Here is a 27,072-nt window from a genome sequence, read left to right as displayed (position 1 = left end):
AAAGCAAGAAAATCCCACATTTATCATCTGAAATCTGCCATATTTGAAACCAAACCTTCCTTTGTTAAATGCAGCCTCTGTGACTCAGTAAGTGTGACGTTATACCAGATTGGTTATGCTGAAGGCAGCCGCAGCCTGAGGAGATGATCACATACAGTTCACTCCCAGGTGCACTCGCCCTCAGCGCACTACATGAAAATGTCTCTTTTTTTTAATGTTATTTATTTGCTGCTTGAATCGTAGTATTTTCATTCTAACCCCACCTATGCTTTAGAATTACCAAACATACATTAGAATGTCAGACACATCTTTCCTGTCCTGATTCGTATCTGCAGTGAACCTCTCTCTCTCTCTCTCTCTCTCTCTCTCTCTCTCTCTCTCTCTCTCTCTTGCCTGCAGACCACTCCAGCAAATGTTACCTTTTCATATCAGGGCTGGGAAAATAAGCTCTTTCCTTTTTCTCCTCCCCCCTCAGCACAAGTGGATCTGCAGGCATGATAACCTCCGCCGCTGAACTGCAAATGTCACTTTGGCGAGGCGGCCAATCGCAGTTCTTTTTCCTAGTCTGTGTGGCTCTCTTATGGGGTTCGCACCCGTAACACTGAGACTGAGCCAGCGCGCTCGTATGAATGAGAATGACTCGGCGAGCCTCTCAGGTGTGGCCCGGAGAGGCTCACGGAAATATCATGAAATACCAAGCAAACCAGGAATAACTGTAGCAGCAACAAGATGGATTTTGCTTTTTGAAAGCTAATTAGAACATCAGTCTGAGGTGGATATTACCTCACAAAGTCAGCTGCGGGAAAACAAACACTTTGTCTCCTCAGACATCTGCAGAGTTCAGTGGAGAGCGGTTCTTACAAGGAGTGGACTGGTTTGAGATTCTGATAACCTTGAGCTAAAAGTAGATGGTAGTGAATATCAAACCTGATGTATTGCATGTAGAGAAACAAACCTAAGTCGCTAAAACCTGTACTACATTCCACCTTAAAAAGTCTCATTGCAGGTTTTTGCTGCTTCTCATATAATTTAACAGCGATTCTGATTTTCATGCAGGAATGACTCGAAAGAAATGATGCTACATTTGACGTTGGTGTCAGATGTTGCAGCTAACTCAACAGGAACTTCACACTTAAAGAAACAAAGAAGTAAAACAAAAGTAGGATTTGTTTTTATATCAGTAGAAATACTTTAGTAATCCCAGAGGGAAACTAAATCTTATTATAACTCATATTATCAAAAGGTTTGTTGTACATGCTGATGTCTGTGTGCAGGAAGGACCTCCTGTAGCAGTCTGTAGTGCAGCGTATCTGAAGAAGCCTCTGATGTTTTATAACCCTCTTATGAAGGAGATGATCAGGGTTGTAACCATTTTTATGAGATTTTCACCTGGTTCTAATAACATGAATCAATTCCAGTTACTCACTGGGAACTTTAATATAAGAAAAAGAAACTTACTCAACTCATCCTTTTCTATTGAAGATGTGTGTGTTTTTTTTGTGAGTTGATTTTTTTTCTGATAAACAAGCTTTTATGAAAGTCTTAAAGGCCACCGTATGCAGCTGGTGAGGGAAAGATTTGCAGTCTAAAACTCCGCCTGCACCTTCTGGTGCCATCGTTGCTGCCCTGATTGCTGTCTAACATCAGCCCTGCTTCAGATGTGACTCGGAAGGCTGCTGGTCTTACGTAACAGCCATTACAAAGAAATATGTGGCCGAGGCCTTCAGCAGATATGAGCCAATCAAGCATTTCGCTCCATATAGACTCGTTGCCTCAACTCTTGTGTGAGTGCCGTCCTCTCCCTGCTCGTCAGCTCATATCGCACACAGGACTGAAAGAGCAAATCAGGGCGGTGTGTGAATTTGCTTGCTAGGTAATGCATTCTTCACATACAGAAGGATCAGAGACCAGGTTTGATTATAAATCACACTGCAACGCCGCTGTAATCGGTCTGAGCCCCTGCCTTCAAGGTTTGGCTGACTGATGGAATATTTTAAGCATCGGTATTTAGACCGGAGAAGCGTCGACGGCTGTAACCCCTACGAAGATTGTCCGCCTCGACACATGCTTCACACATGCTTTGGTTTTGTTGCCAGTGATGAAAAGGCATATTTTGTGCTACACTGAATTCGTTCAGTCTGTTAAATTGACCGGGTCAGCTCATCAGTTTGCCAAAGATTGTGGTTTTCTGTGTAGATTCAGGTATTTGTATTGCCTCAGCAGGTCGTAAACACAGAGGATTAGTCCTGCAGACCCGGAAATAAAGTTTAGTGCAGTGACATCATCTTAAATGTGTTGATATTAATTTAATTAGTAGAGAAAAAACAGGAATAGTTGTGTTTAATGAACTGAAATATTCATTTGAAACACTAACAATTCCTATAAAAATGTTTTACTTTAGAAGCTGGACAGGTCATCCATCTTTAGCCAGTGTTTATCTTGGATCTGTGATTGGTTCTTCAGTCATTTTCTGGGTTTAAACACCAATCAGACACTTTGATTACAGACTCTTGCAACCTAAAATGAAAAGAGGTAGAAATCTCTCTTTTTTTCCCAGTATGGCAAAAAAAAGTGTATATTTTTCTTATTTACTTACTATTTGTGATCCTGTATACCTGATTTCTTTTTTTAAAGCCTTGGAGATCTTGGCAGAGTGCATATATAAAAACCTTGAAAACGGGTTTCTATAGCAGGATAATCGTTTCAAACATATGGCCCAATCAACAAAGAAATTACTTGCAAAGTAAATATTATAGTTAACGGCTGATCTTAGCAGCTGTATATTTCTTAGTCCAGTATGTTCAGATCTTAAGCTGTGTGCTTTTTCTTTTCCTTAATATCTCACTATGTTTTAATGATTGACAGGACTCCCCTTGCTTGGAGCTGAAGGTAGTTTCTGCTGTTGATTGACAGGTTGTTTTTCAGCTTTTAGTTAGAGGTCTCATTCCATCTAGAGGACGTATCTCAGGATGCTGTGTGTGGTGATAAGACATCAGACGACATGATCCTCTGTGGCTGTGAGGATTAGGTTCGCAGTTTTAAAGTTCCTAGGAAGAGGAGCAGGTCAACTACAAAGTCACTTCATTTGAAAAACTAAACCCAGCAGTGCTGCGGCGATGCTGGTCAACCCTAACCAGACCTGTAGAACATGTTTCTAAATATTCTTCCAGATCAATCGTGCTGGTGCAGCACAGGCATGAAATATTTAATCTTTTCATTGTACCGTTATCTGATGGCGCTCAGGCACTTACGTCAGTTTTGCTTCTTATTTTCTCTTTCTGTAGTTCCTGTGCCTGAAGAATATCCGGACATTCCTAAAAGTGTGCCACGACAAGTTCGGCTTGAGGAACAGCGAACTTTTTGACCCGTTTGATCTTTTTGACGTCAGAGACTTCGGCAAGGTAAGAAATAAAAACGCTTCCTGGTTGATGTTTTCCAGAAAGTTGGCTGCTTGTTTCCAGTTAAACAATTGACTTCAATAAGTAATATAAGCTTCTGAGAAGCTTACTGTTATTGCTGCTGTTTGGACTTTCCTTATGTGTTGGACATGTGTGCATAGAGAAGTACAGGGATGTGTGAGTTCATCTAAAGTGCAGATCAGCATCCCTTTGTGCTTCGCATTAATTTAAAGGTAGTTCAGACCTGAATCTGTCTGTTTCGTTGACCCCCAGTGTTGCACTGAGAGCTTGGATGAGCATTTAATGTAACACCTAAAGGTCAGCAATCTTATTCCATGTCACTGGATGGCTGTTGCTTAGACCTATACTCATGGAAAGGAGGGGGGAAAAAACACAAAAATGACACCGTGCAAACTCATTCCAAGGCTTTTTCAACTTTTTAAGTTATGTAATCCTGTGAGTTTCAACTAAAAAGCAAACAAAAGAGGCATAAAAATATATCTTGTTTATACTTCACCTCCTAGTTTTACAAAAAAGGATCCAAAAGCCATTAAGAGGCTTAAAATGATCCATACCCTGGCAGATTTAGATGAAAAAGTATTTTTATTCAGTCAAGAAGATGGTTTCTGAAAGGAAAGGAGACAGGGAAAGAGAAAAGAACATGTAAAAATAAGAACTGTTTCTGAATGTAGGTAATTAAATATGCTTTTTTTTTTACATCATTAGGTTGAAATGTGGAGGATATTTGTCACATTAAAGATGGAAAGGGTTTTGTTTCCACTTGGCTTTGCAGTTTTGTTCCCAGCTGCATTCATGTAAACATATTACAGAGTAATTGCTGATGATTGCTGGGTGCTTAATTATCATTGACCTGCATGCTGCTTGAAAAATGTTCACATTTACCTCTCAGCAGGGGAAAAGTAGGGCTCAGTCTTCCTTAAACTATTAGCATTTAGAGACTTTTGTTTTGAAACATAATGTGATGACTATGCTAGTTATATTAATACATTACCATGTAAGGAAAAATGAGTGATTTTTGGAACTTTCTACAGTGATCCAGAATATTCCAGGGACAGGTTCAAATGTGGATCATGAAGGATGGTTTAAAAAAACGTGATTTAATGACACAAATGTGTGAATGCTCTCTGGATGTGGTAAAACAAACCAAACAACCCTGATGTAGCTCTGCTAGCTTTAAGTTTGAATCAAATGTATTGTTGTACCTTTATACTCGGCTACCTACATCTACAGTGTGTTGTAAATCTTATCAACTTTATTGGGAGTTTTTGTGGGACAATAAAGTTAACTTTTGTACTTAATTAAATGTGTGATCGTGTTGCAACTGCCCACAAAGTTCTGTCTTTAACGTGGGAATGAAGGCTGATGTGGACTCTTTTGATGGTCAGTTAGCTGATCAATACTCTGCTGCAAATAAATTCATTAATGTATTTGCATTTTGTCATTTGATGTCATGAAATGGAGCCACTTTGTTCATGAAGGTTTCCAGCAGTGAGGACTTTGGTAAAATGGGCCCATCTAACACGAGCTGGAACAATCTAGAGCACTTCAGGTCCAGTAAACGGCTCTGGATAGATCCAGATAGTTCATCTGTTGTAGAGCAGATATAATTTCATTTAATACTGAGTCATGGATGGATTACTGGCTGTAAGGGTTGATCATATTTATCTGAGGATGGATGGATGGATGGATGGATGGATGGTGAAGCAGAGGTTTTCTGTTCTTCCTGCTGAACATGCTGCATGTTCTCTCCATGTTTCCTTGAGTCTCTCCCAGTGGCGTCAGGCCTGAAAAGGCTATGAAAGCTAAAGCACACAGCAGGTCAAACACTTAAATGAACTTATGGTCTCATTTCTGTCATACGTCTGCAAAAATGGGCAAATAAAGAGACTGTTCTTTAATCCAGGATCAGCATTTCCTGTTGGCTCCAGCTAAAGACAGAGTGCTTCACTGCTCTTTCTAATCCCTTTCCAAGTGGTGTGTAGCTCCACACAGAAGGCTGGTTGGTGTAAGTGGTGAGAGCCTCTCTGAGCTTGTACGCTGTTAGTAATGGCATGATGTCATTAAATTCATGATGACAGCTGATGCAGCTGGGAACGTTAATAATGCGCCGCTTCATCCGAACGAGCATGTGTTTCTATTAAAACAAGGAGGGTGACGTATGAACACACTGCTGGCTTCTGTTATTTGTGTAAAGTCTTCTGCTCATTTATCAAACATATCTGCTGTAATCCAAACTTATCAGCTCTCTGGAGCATGCACTGAGACGAATAAGGAGCAGAAAAACGATGAGAGAGAAGAAAAAGGAGACGAGGACTCACTTGGCAGTTTGCAGATAAACCACAAGACGACGTCTGACAGTCAATGAGCTCGCAGTGAATGGTATTAAAATCCAACAGCAGTCAGAATCAATCACACCAGTCCTCCATATGTCAATTTAGAAATTGCTTTAGTATGGTCTCAGCAGTGGCGGGCTTGTCTCACCATTGATTTTCCATTAAGGCCAAACATCACATTACAATATATTGAACAGAGTAGATCCCTGTGATGTAGCATACATTTAAATAGTCAGAATTTCTCAGAAACAGATAATAAAGGTAGGTCTTTCTTTCCTGCAGATCTCGGCATGTTTTTTTTTTCCACTCTGTGGACACAAACATCAACAAGAAATAAAGAATATACTGTATATTCTCATCAATAGGTGCAAAAATGGCTCGCAAACAGAGTGTTGTGTTTTGTAGGAAACCTAATGAAAAATTTTCTTCTAGTGTCGATTTAAATGTAATCATAACAGGTCCATTGAGATTTCAGATGACGTTTTAGGTTCCCATTGATTAAGCTTTTATCAGATTGTCATTGATAGCAGTAATAGTTAATCCAATCCATAGATCCTTCTGAGAGTTTTGCTTCTTCCTGTGTTGATGTAAATGGAGCAGATGTGAGAAACCTTTAGGTACTAAACGTGGTTTAACGGTGTCTCAACAAAACTGTATAAAGTCTGTGACGCGCACTCTGTCACTGTTCTGGTTTAAATAAAAAAATTAGCTCTTGCACAACATTTATGTTACGAACAGATTTGTGTTTTAGCACTTGTTTATGTTTTTTTTTCATTGGACGTAGCAAAACTATATATTTTTTAAAAAGGTCTGTTTCTGTTGTACACAAAACCACAACCGAAATAAAAACAAAAATCTACCACATTTTTAATTATTATATGATACAGCCTTTGAATGATACCTAGAAACATTTGAGCTGTTTTAAAAAAAAGATAACTTTTCCTAATACCCTCTGTTTTAACTCTAACTCTGGTCCCATGGTTGAAAAACATCGCTGTGTGTGAATTCTGACGAAACTGTTTGTAGTTTTCTTTGGACATGAGGAGAGATGATATACTTGCTTTTCACAGATTTGTTTCAAATTCTCTACATCTTTCTCAGATTTGCTACTCCTGGTCTGGTGGTGTTGGTACAGTTAAAGAGCAAATCACTTTTTAAAGAAGAGTTCGTCTTATGCATTTGGTTAAAGTAAAGTGCCAAAATAAAGCAGCTGTGAGTGTGAAAGTAACCAAAGAAGTGGCTGATAAGGCTACTTTTTTTTTTCTTTACTGCTTCTATAAACATTAATCGGGCCTGTATTCACCTTTCACTCCTTTACACCGACCCAGAAGTCAGCCCTGCTGGCCTCCAGTTCCTGTAATGACGCCTTTTCCCAGGTCACCAGGAAAGGGAGACCAAACCTGTCAAGGCGCGTTGCTGATAAAAAGTAATTGCGCCTTCAAGCCCTCCCTTTCGCCTTCCCGTTGGGCTAGTCCTAAACCAGATGGAGCACGTAACCTGCTCGATGTCCTCTACTAATTTTTATTTTCATTACTTTGCATTAGCATGAACTCGAGCTCCCTTGTTAGCACTCTTTTTGCAGATGTAAAATCTACAGTTTGGTGCCTGTTTCACTGCTCACCTTACCCCATCCCCCATCATTAGAAATTCATTATGACATCATTAAACCAATGAAATACAGCTTATTACCGAGGCCCCAGAGAAGGCTTTTATTTAAACACCTCCTCTCTCTCTTCTCCAAACCCATCCGCCTCGTTTCCTGTCTTCCAACCTATTTTAATTAGCCACCAAAGGAACATTGCTGTCATTTAAATGAACATGGCAATCAGTTTATTTGGCTGTTGCCATGATTAGCATAATTATCCTGCACCTGTTAACCATCTATCAACAGTTTGGTAATTTTCCGTCTGCGAGCGGCGAAGGAAGGAAGCTCTCTGACAGATTTGCAGTCTTCATTAAAGGAAGTTGCGTCGTTTGTTTGAATTGAATGTCTCACCAGAACACCCTCAGAGACGCGACTGACTCGTGACGAGTCCGAGCCGTCAAGGTGATGCTCACTGACTCCACGGCGCAGCGTCAAGGTGAATTGATTTTATTTGTGCGCTGCGTTGGAATGGAAATTCAACATGAAAACAGACGATCTGTGGCTGACTCTTTAGCTAAAGATTTTGCTTCATACAAACCTTGCAGAGGCATTTACATTTTTTAATAATACAACAAATGCATTTACTGGAAATTTTAGGTTTTGGACCAACAGAGTAGAGCATAATAATGGATGGGAAGAGGAAAAATACATAGTTTATGTCTGTATGTGTCCACCCTTCTTAACTCTGATACCTCTGCGTAAAATTTAGTTTAACAAATTGCCTTCAAAAGTCACCAAATTAGTGAACATGTAAAATACCCAATGTGATTGAAGAGGTAATCCAACCACATCACTCTGAACCAACCATCCCCATAGTAACACAGAGTAGCGGTACCGACGCACTGAGTAGAAAAGAAATAACCTTTATTGTCTCTCAGTGGGGAAATTCAGGTGTAGCAGCAGCAAAATGACTGGCAAGCAGAGGCATGCAGGCTCACCCCAAGGTAAAACTCTACAAACAGAAAGTGAAAAAAGAGACGGCATGAAAAAAGGTTTACTCAGATGAGGGACATTTCAAAGAAAGTTTATGGTTGTAGCGTCAAAAAAGTTATAAAAGCATGAATGCTCATCAAGGGCACAGGAGTTTCAGTTAAGGATTTGCACAAATAAAGGTGTGCTTTCTACAAAATGTTGGCTTAATCGTGTCCCTAGAGATGTACATCGGATGTATTTACATGAGATTCCCAACCATTTGCACTGTTCCACTAATTTGACCTGCATCAGAGCTTATCTCGCATGATTCTGTGGTCAAATACTCAAAACGCACCACCAAACAGCCGGTGTGTTACAACATGAAGGAAGCTCAGTTGAAACAACAACACCAACCCCCAGATTTCATTTTGTACCAGGCGCTCCTATTTCTGCCGCTTTTCTCTTTCTCTCCATTTCCCCATCCATCTCCTCCCGTTCCTCACTGTCCTCCACTTCCCGCTCATTCATCTCGCACCTCTCTCACTGCGAGAGAGTGTTGTGATAAGACAGAGCTAGCGGGCAGGCGAGCCACTATTGTGTCGAGGCGACGTGATTGCCGTTGGACGGCGGTGTTTGATTACCCTCTCTGGCTGCCCCAGAACCCGTGCAGGCTGAACTCTGCTCCTTTTCATTTCCTTTTCTGCGCTCTGCGGCTGAAAATAGACGACTCTTTAGTCTCCACGCCCAGTGCTCAAACATCTGGAGCGTGCCTGCATGTTTTAGCCTCCAGCTGCACACCCCTCGGCACGGCCTTGTGGTTCTTTTTTATTATTATTTTACTGTTAAGAGCTTCAGTTTACAGAGTGTTGAACGTTCAGACCTTTTTGTTGTCCTTGTTTCATTTTCAAGAATTGTTGCACGTCACAGAAAGGTCACAGCAGACACGTTCTTATTAAAATATAAACATTAAAAATATTGTCTTTTTATTGATCCCAAACGATGATAAATGTTTTGTTTCTGGTTTTAGCCTAACGTTAATTTTGATAAATATTTGTGCGTTTTGTTTGTTAGAATCACTTCTGAAGCAATATGGACCCTACATATGAAATAATGTATCAAAAATCTAGGCTTTTATTTGTAAAAACATCTTTAGGTTTCATTTAGTTGATTCAAAAATCCTTGTTTGCTATAATCTGTCAATTTTATTTTGAAATCCAAGATAATCTCTCTTTCATTCCTGTTTTAAATGTTTTACATTTTGTTTTAGAGTTCCTTTACTTATACATTATTTTTACAAGGTAAAATTATGCATTTTTAATGCCTGGTTTTGTACCATTAGTGTTATGAAACATAAATTTGCAATAATTTTTTGTATGGAACATAAAAGCTTTTATTTTGAAAAGTATCTGTTGGTTTTATTTTTAAATGTAAACTATTGTCTTCTCATTAGTGGTTTAGTTCACTGCAGAAACTGCATAACAATAACTATGATGCATTCATGCTATTTTAGAACAAGTTTTATTTTGAAAGGTCAACTTCACTATTTACAGGAATTTACTCAGAAGAAATATTGAAACTTTCCCAAAAATGTGCTTTTTTTAAGCACAGATTAATTCATCTGGATATTTGCTTTTTCAGTCTTCTGCTTCATGAAATACTGACTTTTTTTTAAGTAATATGAACTGTAACCTACAGAAGTCTCTCTGGAAAACATTGACGGTGTATGCAGAGCCTGGAGGTGTTGCTATAAAATCCTCGGAGTTTGCTGTAAGTGATGGAGGGGGAAGGTTCAGAGGTCAGCCAGCTGGGGTCAGCATTTCAGATGAATCCGTCCCCTTCCATTAGCGACCACGTCCTGAGCAGCAGGCCTTTACTGTCGGTACCTGAGTGGGTTTTTAAGTGGATGGTCACATGGCCTTGTGTGTGTGTGTGTGTGTGTGTGTGTGTGTGTGTGTGGGGGCGGGGGGGTTAAGTGTTTTGAGATGCATTATGAGATGTGTTTACATTTATCTGAAGCAGGTGGATGTGTTTACATATATATGTCAGTAAATACCATGTTAACTCTCATTTGACCATTTTCTGACACTAGAAGAAAGTATTGCAATGAAATAATCTACTTTCCTCCAGTATGGCTCAGCTCCCCAACAGGTTCTTCACCCTAAGGTGAGAATTTAACTCCTCGACTCCGGACACTCGCTCCCTGGCTCTCCCACTCTCTCTGTGGCTGTCATTTCTATTCCCTTGCCCCTGATCTTTACTTAACCGCCCGTCAGGACCGCCCCCATCTGCAAGTTTTTACATAAAGCTTCCAAGACACAATCAATAATTCATTCCAAAGCGGCACAGCGCTGATGATATTTCTCTTGACATGAATAATAAATGGGAGCGCTCCCCACCCATATTTTTAGACCCCCTCCGATCGCCCACACAACGCTTCGGCTGCAGCAGCTCGTTACCCTGATAGCCATGGAAACGGGTGACTGCAGGGCAGGAGTGGGCTGCTGTCTGGGGAAAGAGTTCATGAGTCCAAAAGTCTAAAGTGTTCACACTTCAAGTTTGAGCTTGGGGAGTTATAATTTGTGGGGAAGTGATGGCTGGTCTAGGCCAGTTGACTGACTCTCATCACTAAAATATGGTTGTAACAGCTGAGATGATGCTTTTGTGTCAGAGTTAATAGGAAGATGGATGGGTAATTTTTCTAAAAATGGAAAATGTGAAGTACCACACAATACATTGGTCTTTTGTTATCCATACTTTTCTGTTTATTTAGTTTCTTGGTAAATAGAACAAAAGAAAAAAAAAACAACCAGCAACTTTCATTCTCAAGTTTCTTCAAAGAAAATGTAATTGAATTAATATTGCTATTAAGAGTAGATTTTACTTTTTTTATTTGGACAAGGTAAATTAAAATGATGATAATTTAATTCTTTTTCATTTCAATGTTTTGGATCCACAAGAAAATATTGATCCTTTATTTTTTTCAATAATCTCACTACGTTGTTTGCTTGAACAAAATGCTGCAAAATACTGTTGAGCAAGTACAAATAAAATAAAATAAAAATCACCTTTACGTTTTTACTTGAAAAAATATCCTTTAAGTTGACTGTTTGGCTTGGGGACTGAAAAGTTGGACGTTTTCTTTCCAGAAAAAAACTGACTCAGCATTTTCTGGCAATGACAAAACATCACATCTGTAAACATGACAATACTGATTTTATATCTAAATACCTGCTTTCCTTCTGTTAAGCATCACAATGAAAGGTCACTTCCAGCGTTCTTCTTCATTCCCAGGTCATTGTGACCTGATTCGTCATGACCTTGTTAACAGCAGGTGACATTGTGTCTTTATTTAATTCTCATCTTCTCATTTTATTGAGCTGCCGTTTTCTCTCGGCCAGCAGAATCGATTAAATCCACCAAGAGGGCATAAAAGAAAAAGAAAATAATGACGTTCATAACAAACTGTTTACTGGCCTTTTAACTCTGAATCTGTCGCGCAGCATTCTGGCCTCTTCTCTCTCCTTCTCGGTTGAAGCGAGTCTTGCATCCAGTTGCTAGAGAAACAGAAAGAGCGAGACAAACAGATTTGGCCTCTGAAGTGTCGCCTCTCTGCTGCGTTGGTACTGATGGCCCTAAAAAGGCTGCTGAGGCGCGATCACAAGCGGCTCCTGCCTTTGGTTTGGGAGGCGTCGGTCACAGGAGGGAGTCCCCCGTTCGTCTGGGTGGCGTATTCGAAGCGTAGCGGGACTAATGTCGGGATAAATGGGAAGAGCCCCCGCTGAGCCAAGAGTCTGTGGATTCCTTGGAAGCAGCTCATTATTTCCCCTCCCCCAGTTTATGATGCTGAAGTCCTACAGTGGTTGGGGCGGTGATAGGCAGGTAAAACCTCCCAGGATTCACTGTGGTGTGAAAAGAATAAAATATAAGAATGTATTATCTTTTTTTTTTTTACTGTTCACTGTATAAGCAGTTCTCATGGGGAATGCTGAGATGCGAGCATGCTACGGTCATAAATTGTGCTCAAATAAGCGGAAATGTTGTGTTATGTAATACAAACATATCTGCACTCAGTTGGATGTTTATTTCCCATTTCTTTTCATAATTCTGTAAATGCTGGATGAAAAACACAACAATCAATCAAACCGGTGACGGCAGGGAGAACGCAGGTCCTATTTTTTTCATTTCCATTAGTTTTTAGCAACAACATACAGCTTTGGAGAAAATTAACAGACCACTTAAAATGATCCGTTTCTTTGATTTTACTTTTTATAGGTATATGTTTGAAGAAAATGAACATTACTCTTTTATTCTATGAACTACTGACAACATGTCTTCGAAATTCCAAGCAGAAATTTGGTATTTATTGTCAGAAAATGAGAAATGGTCAAAATAACAAAGATGATACAGTGTTTTCAGACCTCAAATAATGCAAAGGAAACAAGTTTATATTCGTTTAGAAACAACAATATTAATGTTTTAACTCGGAAATCAATATTTGGTGGAATAATCATGAGGTTTTCAGTGGGGTTCAGTGAAAATACTACTACTAATATCAATAACGGTCATCCTTATTGTGCATCTCTTAGGAGAAAATTATAAAACAGCTCACACATTTTCTGATCATTAATTTGCTTTGCCAGTATCAAATATGGATGAGATTAATTTCTGTAACAAAGGTATTTGTCAACGTTTGTAGTAGCTGGACTGAGCAGGTGCAGACAGGGTGAGGATCTCTGGCGGCCAGTCGATGCCTGCTGTGTAAATGGAGCGTGTGTTCACTGTCAGGACTGCAGCCAGTCATTAAGGATTGGCTGCAAGTCTGAGAGGGCAGAGCTGCAGATCCCTGCTTCACTCGCATCAAGTCGTTGTGTGCGACACTAGAATTACATAAATCATATTTGCTGGGGACACTTCTCGCCTCGTGAGAGATCAAGATCCTGGTCTGAAAAGCTGGATTCAGGGACATTTTCCTCCTTGGTAGCAGCACAAAACAGCAATCCTCTCGGTGCTGGGAAGCACAAAACTGACCTAAAAAAATGTCTTTTCCCATCATGATTTGGTAATACGTTTGGACAGACAACCACTAAGTCCTACTTCACACCTACTCTGCTACTCAGCTCTGGGAACACCAACATTTTTGACACTGAAAACCTCCAAAATGCCGATTCAGAGAGAGCCCACCTCGATACTGAAAGGATTTGAGCATCCGTTCTCTGTCTGAGAGCAAGAACCAGATTACCACCAAAACAATCCTACCAAGGTTTTGAAAAAGAAGAAATGTTTACCTATGTATACTTTCTTTGAGACTTCAGATGCCAACTTTGTGAAAGTTTTTGCAGATTCACTTTCTGAAAACTGTGCTCACCTGTAAACAAAGTAAATATTCCCTGGCTGGATCTTCTTGGATACAAAATAATTCCCACAACAGGTTTTGAATTGTACATCGGCGAGATAAAAGCACAAAATCATCCGCATGCCATTTGCATTATTAGAGTCACTCAAGAGCATCTTTCCATATCAGTACAAAAGGTTCAGTCAAGCACATAAATGCTGTATTATCACTTGCTCTGACTTGAAAATTACTGTGTCAGATATGCATATGCGTGGAAGGGGAAATAACCACTTCACTCAATCGGAACATTGACAGCACTGTCTGTGGGGGCCATTAAATTTGTCATTGCTTTTTGTACGGTTCAGTTCATCAATGCGAGCACATCACTGTGACACACACACACACACACACACACACACACACACGCTGAGGCCATAAAGTCTCGGCTGGAGCCAGTCCTCTCCGGTTCCTCTTATCAAAGGGCTGTAAAATGGAAATTAGTCTGAATAGATGACACGGTCTCTCATTACTCACCGCATGTGTTAAAGAAAGCTGTAGGGACTAATGTTGAGTGCGATGGCAACAGACTGATAATGGTGAGATGTTTTAGTTTACTCATTTTTTATGGCCTCCATTAATCCACATCCTTCCCTCCGTTTGCCTCTCCTGCTGAATTTCATCACTTGGTCGAGACGGCCTCCACCCTCAGCTCATTTTCTCCTCACCAGGTTCGGGTTGATTCTCACTCTCTTCTTTTGGCCCCGTTTTTAGTCGTTCTAAGAATGTTTTTTCATTTTTTTTAATTTACAATTTTTCCATAGTTGTGGTGTAGCACGCTGTAATTTGATACGGGTAATAAAAACTGCCAGACAGGACTCTTATTGTGTGGGATTGGGCAGCTTGCCGGGTGTTATGAGCGTCCCCTGCAGTGGCCACTAAACCGATTCCCTCCTCAGTGCTTTCGTTCATTTATTTCACGGCAGGTGCATTGGAACAGGTAGCAGCGATGAAAAGCTGCTCGTGTTGTAAATCTTGCATGTCGGCCAGGGGAAAAGTTCCCTCCACGTTTTTGGAATACCAGCAATATTTCGACTCTTACTAAAAGGGAACCTGCAAGCTGTTATGGAAAACTGTATTTATTGCTCAATCTTTATGCCGCTCTGGAAAAAATGAAGAGCCCTCTGCACTGAACCCCATTGGAAACCTCCTGGTTATTCCACCAAATATTGATCTTATGAACTCTCCCTGATTTATTGTTGTTTCTAAATGAATATGAAAGTGTTTTGTTTACGTTAAAGTTTGCATCTCTTTTATTTTGATCTTTCAAAAATTTTGCTTGGAATTTCAGAGGCATTTTTTGTAGTTCACAGAATAACAAAACAATGTTTGTTTACTCAAACATATACGTAAAAAAACGTTAAATCAGAGAAACTGATCATTTTGCTGTATATTAAGGTGGTTTTAAGTTTATTGTTTAAAGTATTTGGTGTTGTTTTGATATAAAATCACAGTGTGTGCAGAATAAATGTTATAAAAAGCATTATTTCTACTGCTGATGAAATAATACAATATATTCTTTTGCAGTTCTAATAATAATCCCAAGTAACGCTGCAAGTAACGTCCTTATTGTAAATTTTATTAGACATTTATGTTCTGCTCTCAGCTGACTAACAGTGATAATTCTCATATTAACCATTTGTTTAATAAATGTGATTAATGGTGCTACTTTTGTCTCCAAATATTCCCCAACAGCTAAAGCTCTATTTCTTTAGCTTTTGGGGAACAACAAGGGAGGGGAATCATCCACATTTACTCCCACCTTCAAACATTTCACCAGTCGTAGCACAAATGTTCACCAATTGAATTCAACCTCCAAAAAAAAAAAGCCACTAGGTTTTCTACACATGACATGAAGCTACTTGAGGATCTCCCTGCCTGTGCCTGGTCAGCCCCATGCTGGGCTCCATCTGCCCAGGCTTCAATTACCAGCAGCAAGACTTGACTGTACCTGCTGGACGTAACAAAGTCAGGCAGGACGCCGGCCTGGTAGTAAACTAATACGGCCGCCCCCTGCCAGAGAATGCACTCCGTAGAGAACGGTGAAAGATGGACAGAGTGGACTGAAGGCTCATTGAAAGGAGAGGATGAAATTAAACTTAAAAGCCTCTTGCGGTTTAGATTCTTTCAGGCAAAATATTTCAAATATCATCTTTTTTCACTGTCACAGACGTTGTGCACCAGTGTGAACTCTTTTACTTTTGTGTTTTGTTTTTCTAATGGTTCTATATTTGTGTGAAAAGATTGAATGTTAAGCATTTGTTCAACAAGACATGACTGCCTGTCTGTACCTTCCTCGGTTTTAGGCTCATGGCTTCTCTGAGGTGCAGCAAGAAATCTGAGTAAGTAAGGTTAAACCGGACGGACAGCGCGATGAAGTGAGAGGACATGCAAGGAACAGGGGCTCACAGATTTAGCAAAAGCAGACTCGGACTAAAAAAAAACAAAAAAAACAAAAAAAAACATCGCCAGACGGAGGTCAAGTTGTTTGACAGGTGAGATAACGCTGCAGAAAAGTGAAAATTTAAAGAGAATCTGACCTGAATTAGGGAGAACGTTGAAAAACGGGAGACGAGAACGCTGAGTGACATTCCTATCATTTCCTTTGAGGCTGAAGTGTGTTCACTCTTCTGGGCACTTAGTGCCCTTTGTGATGAAGGAGTGTGGTGTCGATGCTGACTGGCTGGCAGGACGGCGAGCTAATAGCCGGACTGGGCTGCTGTCGGTCCTGAATGGCACAAATCAATAATCCCCTCAGTTACAGACTCGGACGGTTCCACACCGAGCTGCAACCATGCCAACCGTTTCACTAACACTTTCCTAATGATCTTCTTGTGTTTCTGTCCTTTGGTCAGTTAATATTCTAACCTTCTGGCCACTTTATTAGGTACACCTGTTGAATCACTAAGTAAGGCAGTGCAGAGGGCATATCACAGCTGGTGTGATACTCATTTTTTCTTTGTGCTGTTTTTACAGAAAATCCTTTATTTTGCAATATTTTTAACATTTTAGCCTTTTAAATTCGCAGAAAGTTACAAAAAAAAATATTTCTTGCTGCGTTTTCTGGCATATAGAAACAATTTCTGTGACTAACTGATACGAAGCAGGAAAAGTTTGGCCCAGTTTAACTTCAGACAGCGAGAAATAAATGTGTATGTGTTCTTTTTATCTTCTGTAGCAGAGAAAACTTCAGTCTTCTCTGCTACAGAAGAACAGTGTCTGAACTCCAGAATCTGAAAACGAAGAGTTGGAACAAAAGAGGTCATAAAACAGTGCTTTGAGCCATGCCTTATGTTGTTCTTGTTCATTTAGATTAATTATTGTAAAATAACAACTAGTAGTCCTGATCTGTCAAGCCAGTTCCTAACCAAATTAGCACAACCTCTCTGTCTCAGTCAGTAAGCTCGGGCCAAAAACATCAAATGCATCACTGAAATTCAATTATGCCAACACAGACGATTTCGATTCGCTGCTGAAACCTTTATGAACGCAGCTCTTGGCCTTTTCCGTTTATATTCTCTCATTTTCGTGGGAAACAGAACCACTTTGGGTCGAGGTTTTCACACAGCGTGATTTGCTTTTTGCAGCTAAAGGTGCCAAGCTGTGCACAACTTTAAAGGCCAACATACAGTGCAATTATTTACTGCCCACACTACTCTAAAGTTGTTAGAAGGCCAGCTCACTCAGACCCACATGCTAAACACACACTGCAGACTTTGTTATCTGGCTGGCAGAGTCAGACTTCCCGCTACAGCGGTTTTCCATCCTGAGCAGAACAGAGCGCTCGTTGTGTGTGCGCTCACAGCGCCGCATGCAGTTACACTGGACCGCATTCACCGGGGAGTGTTGCAGATGATCGCTAAAAGGAATAAAATTGAGAGACACTCTGACAGTAACAGTCTCGTTTGAATACTGAATTTGCTTTATTTGAATACTGAGTGTAAACTATTTGTTTATTTTATAGGTCTGAGTGGTATAAATTATCCTCTGGTCCATATTTATTAGAGATGATTTCACAAGTTCGTCCTGAATCGCTTGCCGTCGAACCTTAAAACTTTTTTGTGATGACAGAGGAAAGTCTCTGCCACAGGCTTTTCCTCTCTCATAGTTTGACTCCCTTGTTGTCACACAGCATTTCTGAGCTTGTTCTGTGTCCTGCTGGGGGGATGTTCAAATGCGATTGAAGTATTTTCTTCGCTTTTGCTTTTTTTTTTCTTCCCTTTTAGCTTGTTCTGGGGCTCGCTCCCAGAAATGGAAAATTGCTCTCGTGCAAGAAAGTCTCAGCACTTGTTTCCTTTTTTACTCACGGTGGACGTCCTGGCAGCGCGCTCGCTCTCTGGGTGTTCACACGGCAAAAGCAGGAGGCAAGGGGGACCTGTCTCACTCTTCGTTTCCTCACTAACAGAAGAAACACACACAGACATGCTGAACACACATTAGGTTGCATGATTTAATGTAGCAGCGTTCATGCAGTATGTTCACTTATGCACACATTTACACGCTAGCGGGAATTCATCCTTTCACTCTGTGACTTATCTTTCTTGACACGACCTCACTCATGTGAGTCAGCTGGAGAGAACATCATGTCGTTAGCCCGGGGTGTGTATGTGTGCCAGTGTGTGAATGACCTGGATAGAGCTTTTTATGCTGTGTAAGCCGGCTAGTGTTGCTGTATAGTGAGCTTATGGGCGCAGTAACTGAGCGTCCCGTTGGACACAATGTGCTGCTTTATGTAACGGCATCATCGAAGAAAAGAGGAATAAACGAACTCAGGTTCTGCTGAAACATGTCTTCCAGAAACTCTACGTTGAAACGTTGTTTCTATTACGATTCTTATTAGTTTAAAATGCTGACGTATAAACGATCAGTCAGTCATTGCATGTTTTATAATCTTCTGTGTCACATCCATTAAAATTTGAAAAGGAGGAGAACAGAGTGTTGTCATTAGCTACATTAGCAACACGTTGAGTTCGAATGTGCTTGTGTTTCCATGCCGACATCACTCTGGATGCTTATTTCAACAAACATTTTCCTTTCAATTCAGAAATGTGAGGGAAAGGATTACTGCAGGGTTGAATAAAAAAACTGAACATCACTAGAATTACTGTTTATTACTTTTACTGCCATATTTCTCCATATATATATAAATTGTGGTTTTGTTGCAGTAATAGCTGCTTAATTTTCTTCCCCAAAGTGAACTGGCATATGGACGAGGAAGTGTCTGTCTTTATATAAATTGGAATCTGAATTGCTAAGGGATTTAAAACGAGGACGGGTTGTGTTAGCTTTACTGGAAGCTGCTTGCTTATTATTGTACTTACAGCTTTTTTATTTCTAACTTCGAAAATATTTGATACGTGGAAGAATGGAATTATAAATTTTTTTCTTGACTGGAGGAGAAATGAGGCAAAATTTGCAAGCAAATCTTGACATACTGGCACGGTTAGCTAAAATACAAATCAGCGGTCTGCAATTAACCTCAAAGTAAAGAGCTTTTCAAACTTTTTGTTTCTCTCACTTTATTGTTTAATGTGACAGTAGCTAGAATTTTTTTTAAACTTTTCATTAGCTTTTTCTGTGCACACCCATGTGGCCTTTGGAAACTCAGTAGCTCGTATCAAGCTGTTGTTCTGCTCAGATGAACATTTTCATTTGTATCACACAGCAACACACATCTAAGCAATTTCATATCAAAATGCAGAAATGTAATGTTACTGCACAGAGACTGGTCAAGAAAACTGTGATTTAAAAAAAAGGAAACAGGAGTTTTGGAGTTCAGATGGTTTTGTGTGGATTCGTTTAAGATTGCTTGTTGCAGGATGATTTGTATTTTTAATCTGAGGAGATGGCAAAGTCAGATCTCTGCAGGCCAAAGGAGACAGACTTTCGTCAGCTCTATCAAGATAATCTTGCATGTTGAGAACAGAGACTGTTCCAGAGGTTGGGACCCCTTAATGCTCCATGCATGAGGGGATCTGTGCATCAGACGGCTGGTGTATCTAAGCTCTAATGTGACCTTGACACACTTTCTGACTTACAAGAAGTGCACACTGCTATGCGGGAGACGCTCTTGATTCTTATGCAGGGTGAATTGCAACTTGCTTTCCGTTGCTGAACTCTGCACATCTCTCCATTGCTACTCTGTTAAAAGTATTTGCAATTACGAGATTAAATTTTGATAGATCAGGAAAGTGTCACTGTTACATTATTATGTTACAGATTTGACTTTATTACCATTAGATGACATGTGGGCTTGCCATATAACGCACGAACTGACCACCTGCTCATTGTTGGTGGAAAAAACAAGCTGATGGGTCTTCAGCTTCCTTCTTATCAATGTCAGCCATTCTTGTATTAGTTTGGTGTGGAGTGCTTTAGACAGAAGCTCTATCTAATTTGATCTGCTAAAAGCAATTTAAACATTCCTGAATGAGAATGGTAATTATTAATGATTGAACTATTCTTCGTCTAGATGCAGTTAAGATATTAAGATACATTTTGGTATAAACGAGTGCAAGACTACTTACCTCGACCTGAATGGAACTCGAATACAAACTCTTGCCTTGAATGCAAGTGAGCTGCAGAATTTAAGCAGTATGTTTTACAACTCCTTTTGAAAGGTATTGAGCAGAGCATAAGGAACTGAAGCCTTGTAACTAAAGTTGATCTTAGTTCACATTAAATGACATCATTAAATTTAAAAAGCCCATCAGTCAGAGTCTTCTCTTATCATATCAGTGTTCCAGCTGTAGCAGTGGCTGCAGTGATGTTAGAGGCTATCAGCTGATGAAGAACGACTGCTGGGATTATTTCTGTCATGCTGTGTGTTGCCGAAGTCGGTGACACAGTCCTTGGTGAAAGTGACGGAAAGACGAAGAGACAGCTAGCATTCCAGCTAGCTGCAGATTTACATTGCAGTTTCCCTCCTCTTCCCGGCCTTTTCACCTCCTCATCTCTCCTCCTACCCCAGGCTCCTGACCCTAAATAGCAGCCTCTTTATGTATGACTGGGAGATAGCTAAGGCGTCCCGCTTCTGGGTAAGGCCACCTCACAGAAACACAAATGTTCCGGCAAATAGGAACTGTGCGTTGTTTCTCAGTGAACTGACATCCAAACTGTTTTTTTTTTAGCCTTGTGCCGTCTTATATGAAAGTGTTGTACATGAGGACGAGCTCTGCTGGAACCGGGGCCATTTTGGAGCAACTCATTTCCAATTCTTTGGAGGACAACTCATGGAGTTGAAGGAGCTGAACGGGATTTTTTTTTCTTTTGTGCTCACACTTCCTGCACAAGAAGGAAAGGTTCCTATTTATATAACCTCTGGCTTCTCCTCTGGCTTTTACCCCCTCTTGGTCAAGAGAATGGTTAACCTTAAAGAGCCTTCCACCATTTCTCTTGTAAAAGGGCAATAATTTATCACAGCTTGTCAGATCCTATTGCATGATCTGGAGTTTGATAGAGTTCCCCATCCTCCCTAAGCTGCAGTTGGATAATGAGTGCCCACTCCTTATTTCCAATCCTCCAGGGGCTGGGTGTTAATCCGGGTGCAGGATGCTGGCTTGATTTTTGCCACATTGTATTAAAGCAGCTTACAAAACGCTTTATAAAGCATAGAAGGACGTATTTAAAGAGTTCCATCTATCATATTTCTTCACTTGGATGAACTTTTACTCTCTCTAATGCCCACATCTGATGTAGTTTTTAGTGACAAAGATACAAAAGGTGAGGGAGGCTGGTGAATGCATTGTGATGGAGGAAGTCAAGAATATGCATGTTAATTGCCATTTACGCATCATTTTAATGCTATAATTTTAGACAAAATTTGCTTTGGAAAAAAATAAAATTCCAAATGTACAAGCCTCGTTTAGAAACAGTTTCAGTTTCTCAGTTGATTATGTGTGTGTTCCTTAGCAGGCTCGTCACTAACATCATTCCGTATTTTTGTTTCTTTTCCCCATCAGCCAAAGAGTGAGATTTGATTGATGATTCCTTCAAAGCCAATCACAACATATAACTAAAAGTAATAAATCACCTCCAAATGTAGGCCTTGCTCTGTATAAAGATTTTAGAAAGTATTTTCAGGAAACCATTAGCTTTCTGCTGGATGTCCTCAGTGTGCAGCATTATGCCAGTTTGGAGTCAGAAATTCCCCCCACCCCTCCAAAAAAGAAAAAAACTGAAAAACAAACCTCGTCTCATTCTCTCTCACATTTTTTTTTTTTTTGTTTTTTTACCTCAGACTTTTCACCACAGCCTCGCTCCTGCAGATAAGGCCTCTGGTGGGTTGTTCTTGACACAAATGAATTCAAAATCAACAAAAGCTGCAGGCTGTTTTGTGAGGTTTGTTCGTTGTGGAGGTGGCAGACTGACTTTTGTCTTCCGCTGCTTGACAACATCTTTACTTTTGTAAGCGGGAGCCGGCAGAAACTAACAGGTTGTCAAGGAAAACACTTCTGTCTGATAGCAGGGGAAAAAATGGCGATGCATCTTAAAAAAAAAGAGAGAGAAAGGATTGCTTGACTAAATACAACAAAGTAAACCTTGGGTTCATATAAATAGACTTTCTATAAGGGCAACACTTTCTTTCTGCATTGCTGACAATGCAGCATTGGTGGGAGGAAATGGCTAAATCTATTGTACGCTGCGACAGTAGAAACAATAAAGGAAATGCCAAGGTGGGCTGTGCGTTGCTTTGTGAGCTGCAGAAGATCAGACGGGTGTGAACCGAAGCAGAAACCAATCATCAGGCCCAAAAATAAAACCTGACCTGCTTAATTTTCAACTAATCTGCCCTGAATTGGGCAGGTGCACTTGGGAATTGCTGTGCTTAGCCTGCAAGCTGTTCCATAAATTGCATGACTAATGACTGGACTGAGCAGCCCTCAGTCCCTGATAAAGGCAGATTTGATGGCGATATGCTATATGGAAGCATTTATCAGTGGCCGACAGACAGGCTTCCCCTCTAAACAACCATCCTTACCTTGATTGGCTTGGGGCACATCTCCTTTCTTAATTCTTGCACATTATCTGACCAGCACAGATTAGCTTAACTTGATTTGTTCAAATTAAACCCAAAAGGGGCAACAAAACGTGCCTAATTTACATCATTTTTGGCGCTACTGACCAGTCATTGTGATTATGCATGAGGAATGACTCTGGAAAACACTCAGAAGCCTCGGCCTACTTGCTTTTACTACGTCAGATTTCTTGTTTTCAGCTTAAATTCGTCAAGACGTTGGACACATTCTTCAGGGGTTATTGGCATAATCCCATGCAGTTGCCTCATAGTTATTGGCTTCATATCTATGAAGGAATATTCTGGAAGGCGTGGCGTTTAAATGATGGTCTGTTGGTACCAATTTACCCAAATGTGCCAAGATAATACCCAACCACCTGAATCTGGCAGCTGAAACAGAGACTCATCATATTTTCCAACGTGTTTACGATGCCTTATTGTCCAATTTGTCCACTTTTGCTGAACCTGTGAAAATTATAGCCTCAGATTCCCATTACCGGCTGAGGTGGCACGCGGTGTGATCCTGTGCTCCTGTAGACCATCTGCTTCAAAGTTTTACCTGCTGCCAAAGACGGCATGCCGCCTCTCTTGGTTGCAAAAAGAGATTGTTGGCATGAGAAAGGCATTTCTGACCACCCAACAGTCTCTTATTGGATATCTTACCTTCTTGAACCAGTTTCTGTAAATTTGAGCGATGTGTGAAAATCTCAGCAGTTTCTGAAACACTCAGACCAGCTTGTCTGGCTCCAACAACCCATGCGATGCTCAAAGTCAATTAAATTGTGTTGTTTTTCCCCATTTCTGATGCTTTTAACTACAGTTGAGTCGCTACTGCGCTACGGACTGAGTCGCTATTTGTGTTAACAAGTTATTATAACGTTTTATCTTGCAATGTAGGCTGTCAAGGCTATTATTTCTTCTGACAAATTTGCAGACATTTTTCTCTGTTTTTGGTTTTTGAAAGTTACATGTTATTGTAACAAGATTAAACTTCAAGAAAATATTAAATATAGAGATAAAGGGGAAAATGGGCTAAAGGAAGAGAGAATAAATGATCCCCAAGGCAATTATCATAGGTTAAATGAAATAAAACAAAAGAAAAAATAACCTGAAAATATAATAGGGTCTGTGAACAATGTGAAAGAATAAGTATGGGAGGGTGGAGGGTGGAGGGACGGGGGTATCAAAAGCCTTAGGGTGGAAATCAAATCATACAAAGTGACCCTTTAATACACAGGCTCTGAAGCTTCAGGGTATAAATGGAAAAAAAGTGAAATCACAGTCAGTTTTGAAGCCAGATTTCAAAAAAGCAGCCCACGCCTCAGGATGTCTTTGTTGTCCTCACCATGACCTCACCTGACCGGAGCTGCCATGTCCCCTTTTGTTGCTCCCTTGTCTGTTAGCGGCTCTCTCGGGGGGGATTGACTGCTCTGTGCCTCGCTCCCCCCATCCTTTTGTTCACCTCCTCCTCCTACTACATCTATTTCTGGATCTGGCAATTTAATGAAGACCACACTCGCAGTGAACGACTCCTCATCGTCAGCATTCACTGCTTTTTGAATTTGTGTGCCTACATTTTTCTTTTAGGTTTGTGTTGTTATGCTGAGGTAAAGTTGCGTTTTGGGGTTTTCCTGTAATGATGGCATAATAAATTATCATCTTAGGAGAAAAGGTACTTTATTCAATCTGAGCACTCCTCTGACTGAATAGCACACATCGTAAAGATGTGTAAAAAGAATAATTAACATTTTACTGCAGTAGGATACACTTTCCTCCTGTAGTGAGATATGGTGTCCCTCAGGGTTAAGCTTTAGGTTCAGCTCTGTTTTTCCTGTAAAGCTTCTGGGTACTAATGCAATTTTCTGTAATCGTTACGCTGATGATACCCAGCTCGTTGTCTTTGACTCAAAGTGGCACTAATCACCTGTCTGAAAGATGTACAGATCTGGAGGAATCACACATTTCCTTCCCTGCATTCAGCTCAAACTGAAGTCATTATGAATTCACCGTTTCTCTTAATGGCATCTCTTCATCTCCTGACAGCTGTGAAGAACCGTGTGATCGTTCTTAACCAGAACTTTAGCTTTTCTTCACACATTTACCAAATCACTAAAACAGCCTACTTTTGTCTCTGTAATATTTCAAGACTTGATTGTTGTAAAGGAGACATTAAAACGTTACACGGCTTACTTTTACAGCCCTGCAACTTAAATAAAACGGCTCGTTTTTCCACATTATCCCACAAAAGCCCTTTAGTTGTAGTTCACAGGTTCTACTGTGTTGATCCATGAACACTCAGGTCTAGGTTTAGTTTCCAGGCTCCTTTGCTTTGCAATCAGCTACTGGTTTGGGTGGGAGATGCTTCACGTTTTAGCTAAAGGGGATTCATTTAATTTGACCAACTTTACAGTTTGGTAAAATGCTTTTTCTGTCCTGTCACAACAAATGCAAATATATTACAACATTTTGCTGGGGCTTTAACTGGAAACATGAACTTTGGTCCAGTCAGGCCATCATTTCCCAAATTGATGGGAGTTTTCCTTTCCAAATCCTGTGACTTTCAAGAGCAATTCAGAGGTAATATTATTAGCAACTAGTTCTTGCTACGGTTACGGATGGTTTTCACGTTAACACATCCAACATGCACACAGCTCTTTGTGCTGACAGGGTGGTGCTTTTCTGTTCCCTTCAACACTGGCTGGGATGCGGCTCTCCCCTCGTCAACGTAATGCTCTGTAATTGGCTTTCTAATTTTGTGGAATAATGAGACATGGAGAGGATGGCAAAAGGCTGCAGTATTTACCTACAACACCAGACAATTAGTACATGTAATCTTAATCACAGGCTGAGAGGTGGACCTGTTAATGAGGCTGAAAAGGGAATTGTTCCCACTTTCCACTTAGCTGCTGTTAATAAGGTTGGAAAAATGGGTTAATTGGACATTTTATAAAACTATTTTTCATTTATCATCAGCTAATTATATGTTTATTGTTACTAATCATTAATAATGTTCACATTATTACGAGGCGGTAGTGTTACGGACTGTTTTTACAAAATGCAATTAAACCAACCAAGCGGAAATAATTGCAGTTGTTTGGCACGTTTTCGACTTAAGTGCTGATTACAGTTCCAAGTCGTTGTTGTCATGGTGATTCCAAGTGCCTAAACAGAAAAGTGGTCACATTTCTGGCTTCGTGTGACTGCGTGAGAGGGATATTTTGAAAGTAGGATGGGTTGGTCCTGGCTTGGCTTTTTGTTGCTTAAAATTTCCCTTTGTAGACTTTATTTCCTGCAGTGTTTTGGGAGATTTGTTTAATATTCCCCTGACTGAAACTCTTCCAACCTCCATGCAAATCCTGACATTAGCTGAAGATTACAGGCAAGCAAAAGTCAGGAAACTCCTGAACCTACTTTTAGGTTAAACAGACTCCCTCTCGTCGAATGCAGGTGCTGAGTCATGAAGATGACTGCAAAAGATCGACCACTGCTCTTATTCTAAAAAATCTCATCAATGACAGGTAAACCATGATGCTCCTCTGCTTCAGTTTTACTACCAATGCAGTCAGTAAATCTCTGAACCAGTTGGGACAGGTGTGAGCTTGTTGTGCAGAGTGTGAAGCTCTAAGCCAAAAAACATTTTTACATTTCAGTCATTCACCCATTAACCTCTGAGCTTTTTTTTCTTTTTTGAACGTCCTCACAATATAATGGGCCCTTTTTAAACAATATCCAAAACAAAGAATATTTCTACTTTTCATGTTTGAGTTCTTTCTCTTTTTTCCCTACTGGTTGTTCTGTTTGTGCATAAAATCATTTAATTTTGATGCTTTGTTTTGTATCTATGATCACCCACATTGTATAATTAATTGGGGAAGTGTGTAACCTTAACATTTTTCTATCTGTTAGATATGAACTAATCTGAGAGTTTTGAATACTTAAGATCAAGGCTAAACTGTTAAAAGCCAATGGATAAATGATATGATATTTATATCCAAGAGTTTCTCCTTTCTGATTGGTTTTGGATTTTTCCACTTTCCCAGCAGGTTGCTGGTTTGATTCCCAGTCTGTTGAAAGCTGGCAGAACGTCACTCTTCCCTCCCTACGTGTACGGAGTAAAGCGTGTACGGAGCCTTTAATTTCCGTGCGTTAGTGTGTGTGTGTGTGTGTGTGTGTGTGTGTGTGTGTGTGTGTGTGTGTGTGTGTGTGTAAAAACGGGAAATGCAAGCATGCCGTAAAATCTTGAAAGGAATGTAAAAAGCCAAAAATATTCCCATTTACAAGTTATCAGCTGCCTAAAGCATGCTGGTTCATGAACGCTGCAGAGCTACAAACCATGAAACCACAACATTTGGATGAGT

The 27,072-nt window shown here is 40.2% G+C and overlaps 1 protein-coding gene across 1 annotated transcript in view; it reads left to right on the top strand.

Annotated features, from left to right (window-relative positions):
• The first annotated feature begins 635 nt into the window (after positions 1-635).
• The window catches only part of vav2 (vav 2 guanine nucleotide exchange factor), a 130,649-nt gene continuing 104,212 nt past the window's right edge, over positions 636-27,072 (top strand). The window contains exons 1-2 of the mRNA XM_015032390.1: positions 636-656; positions 3,285-3,401. Of these exons, the coding sequence (XP_014887876.1) occupies positions 636-656; positions 3,285-3,401 (138 nt within the window). The remainder of the gene's footprint in view (positions 657-3,284; positions 3,402-27,072) is intronic.

Source organism: Poecilia latipinna, unplaced genomic scaffold (assembly GCF_001443285.1).
Source record: "Poecilia latipinna isolate Pla-1442-1.1 unplaced genomic scaffold, P_latipinna-1.0 Scaffold238, whole genome shotgun sequence".
NCBI lineage: Eukaryota > Metazoa > Chordata > Actinopteri > Cyprinodontiformes > Poeciliidae > Poecilia > Poecilia latipinna.
Note: the sequence above shows the minus strand (reverse complement) of the source record. Positions and strands in the feature narration are given on the sequence as shown.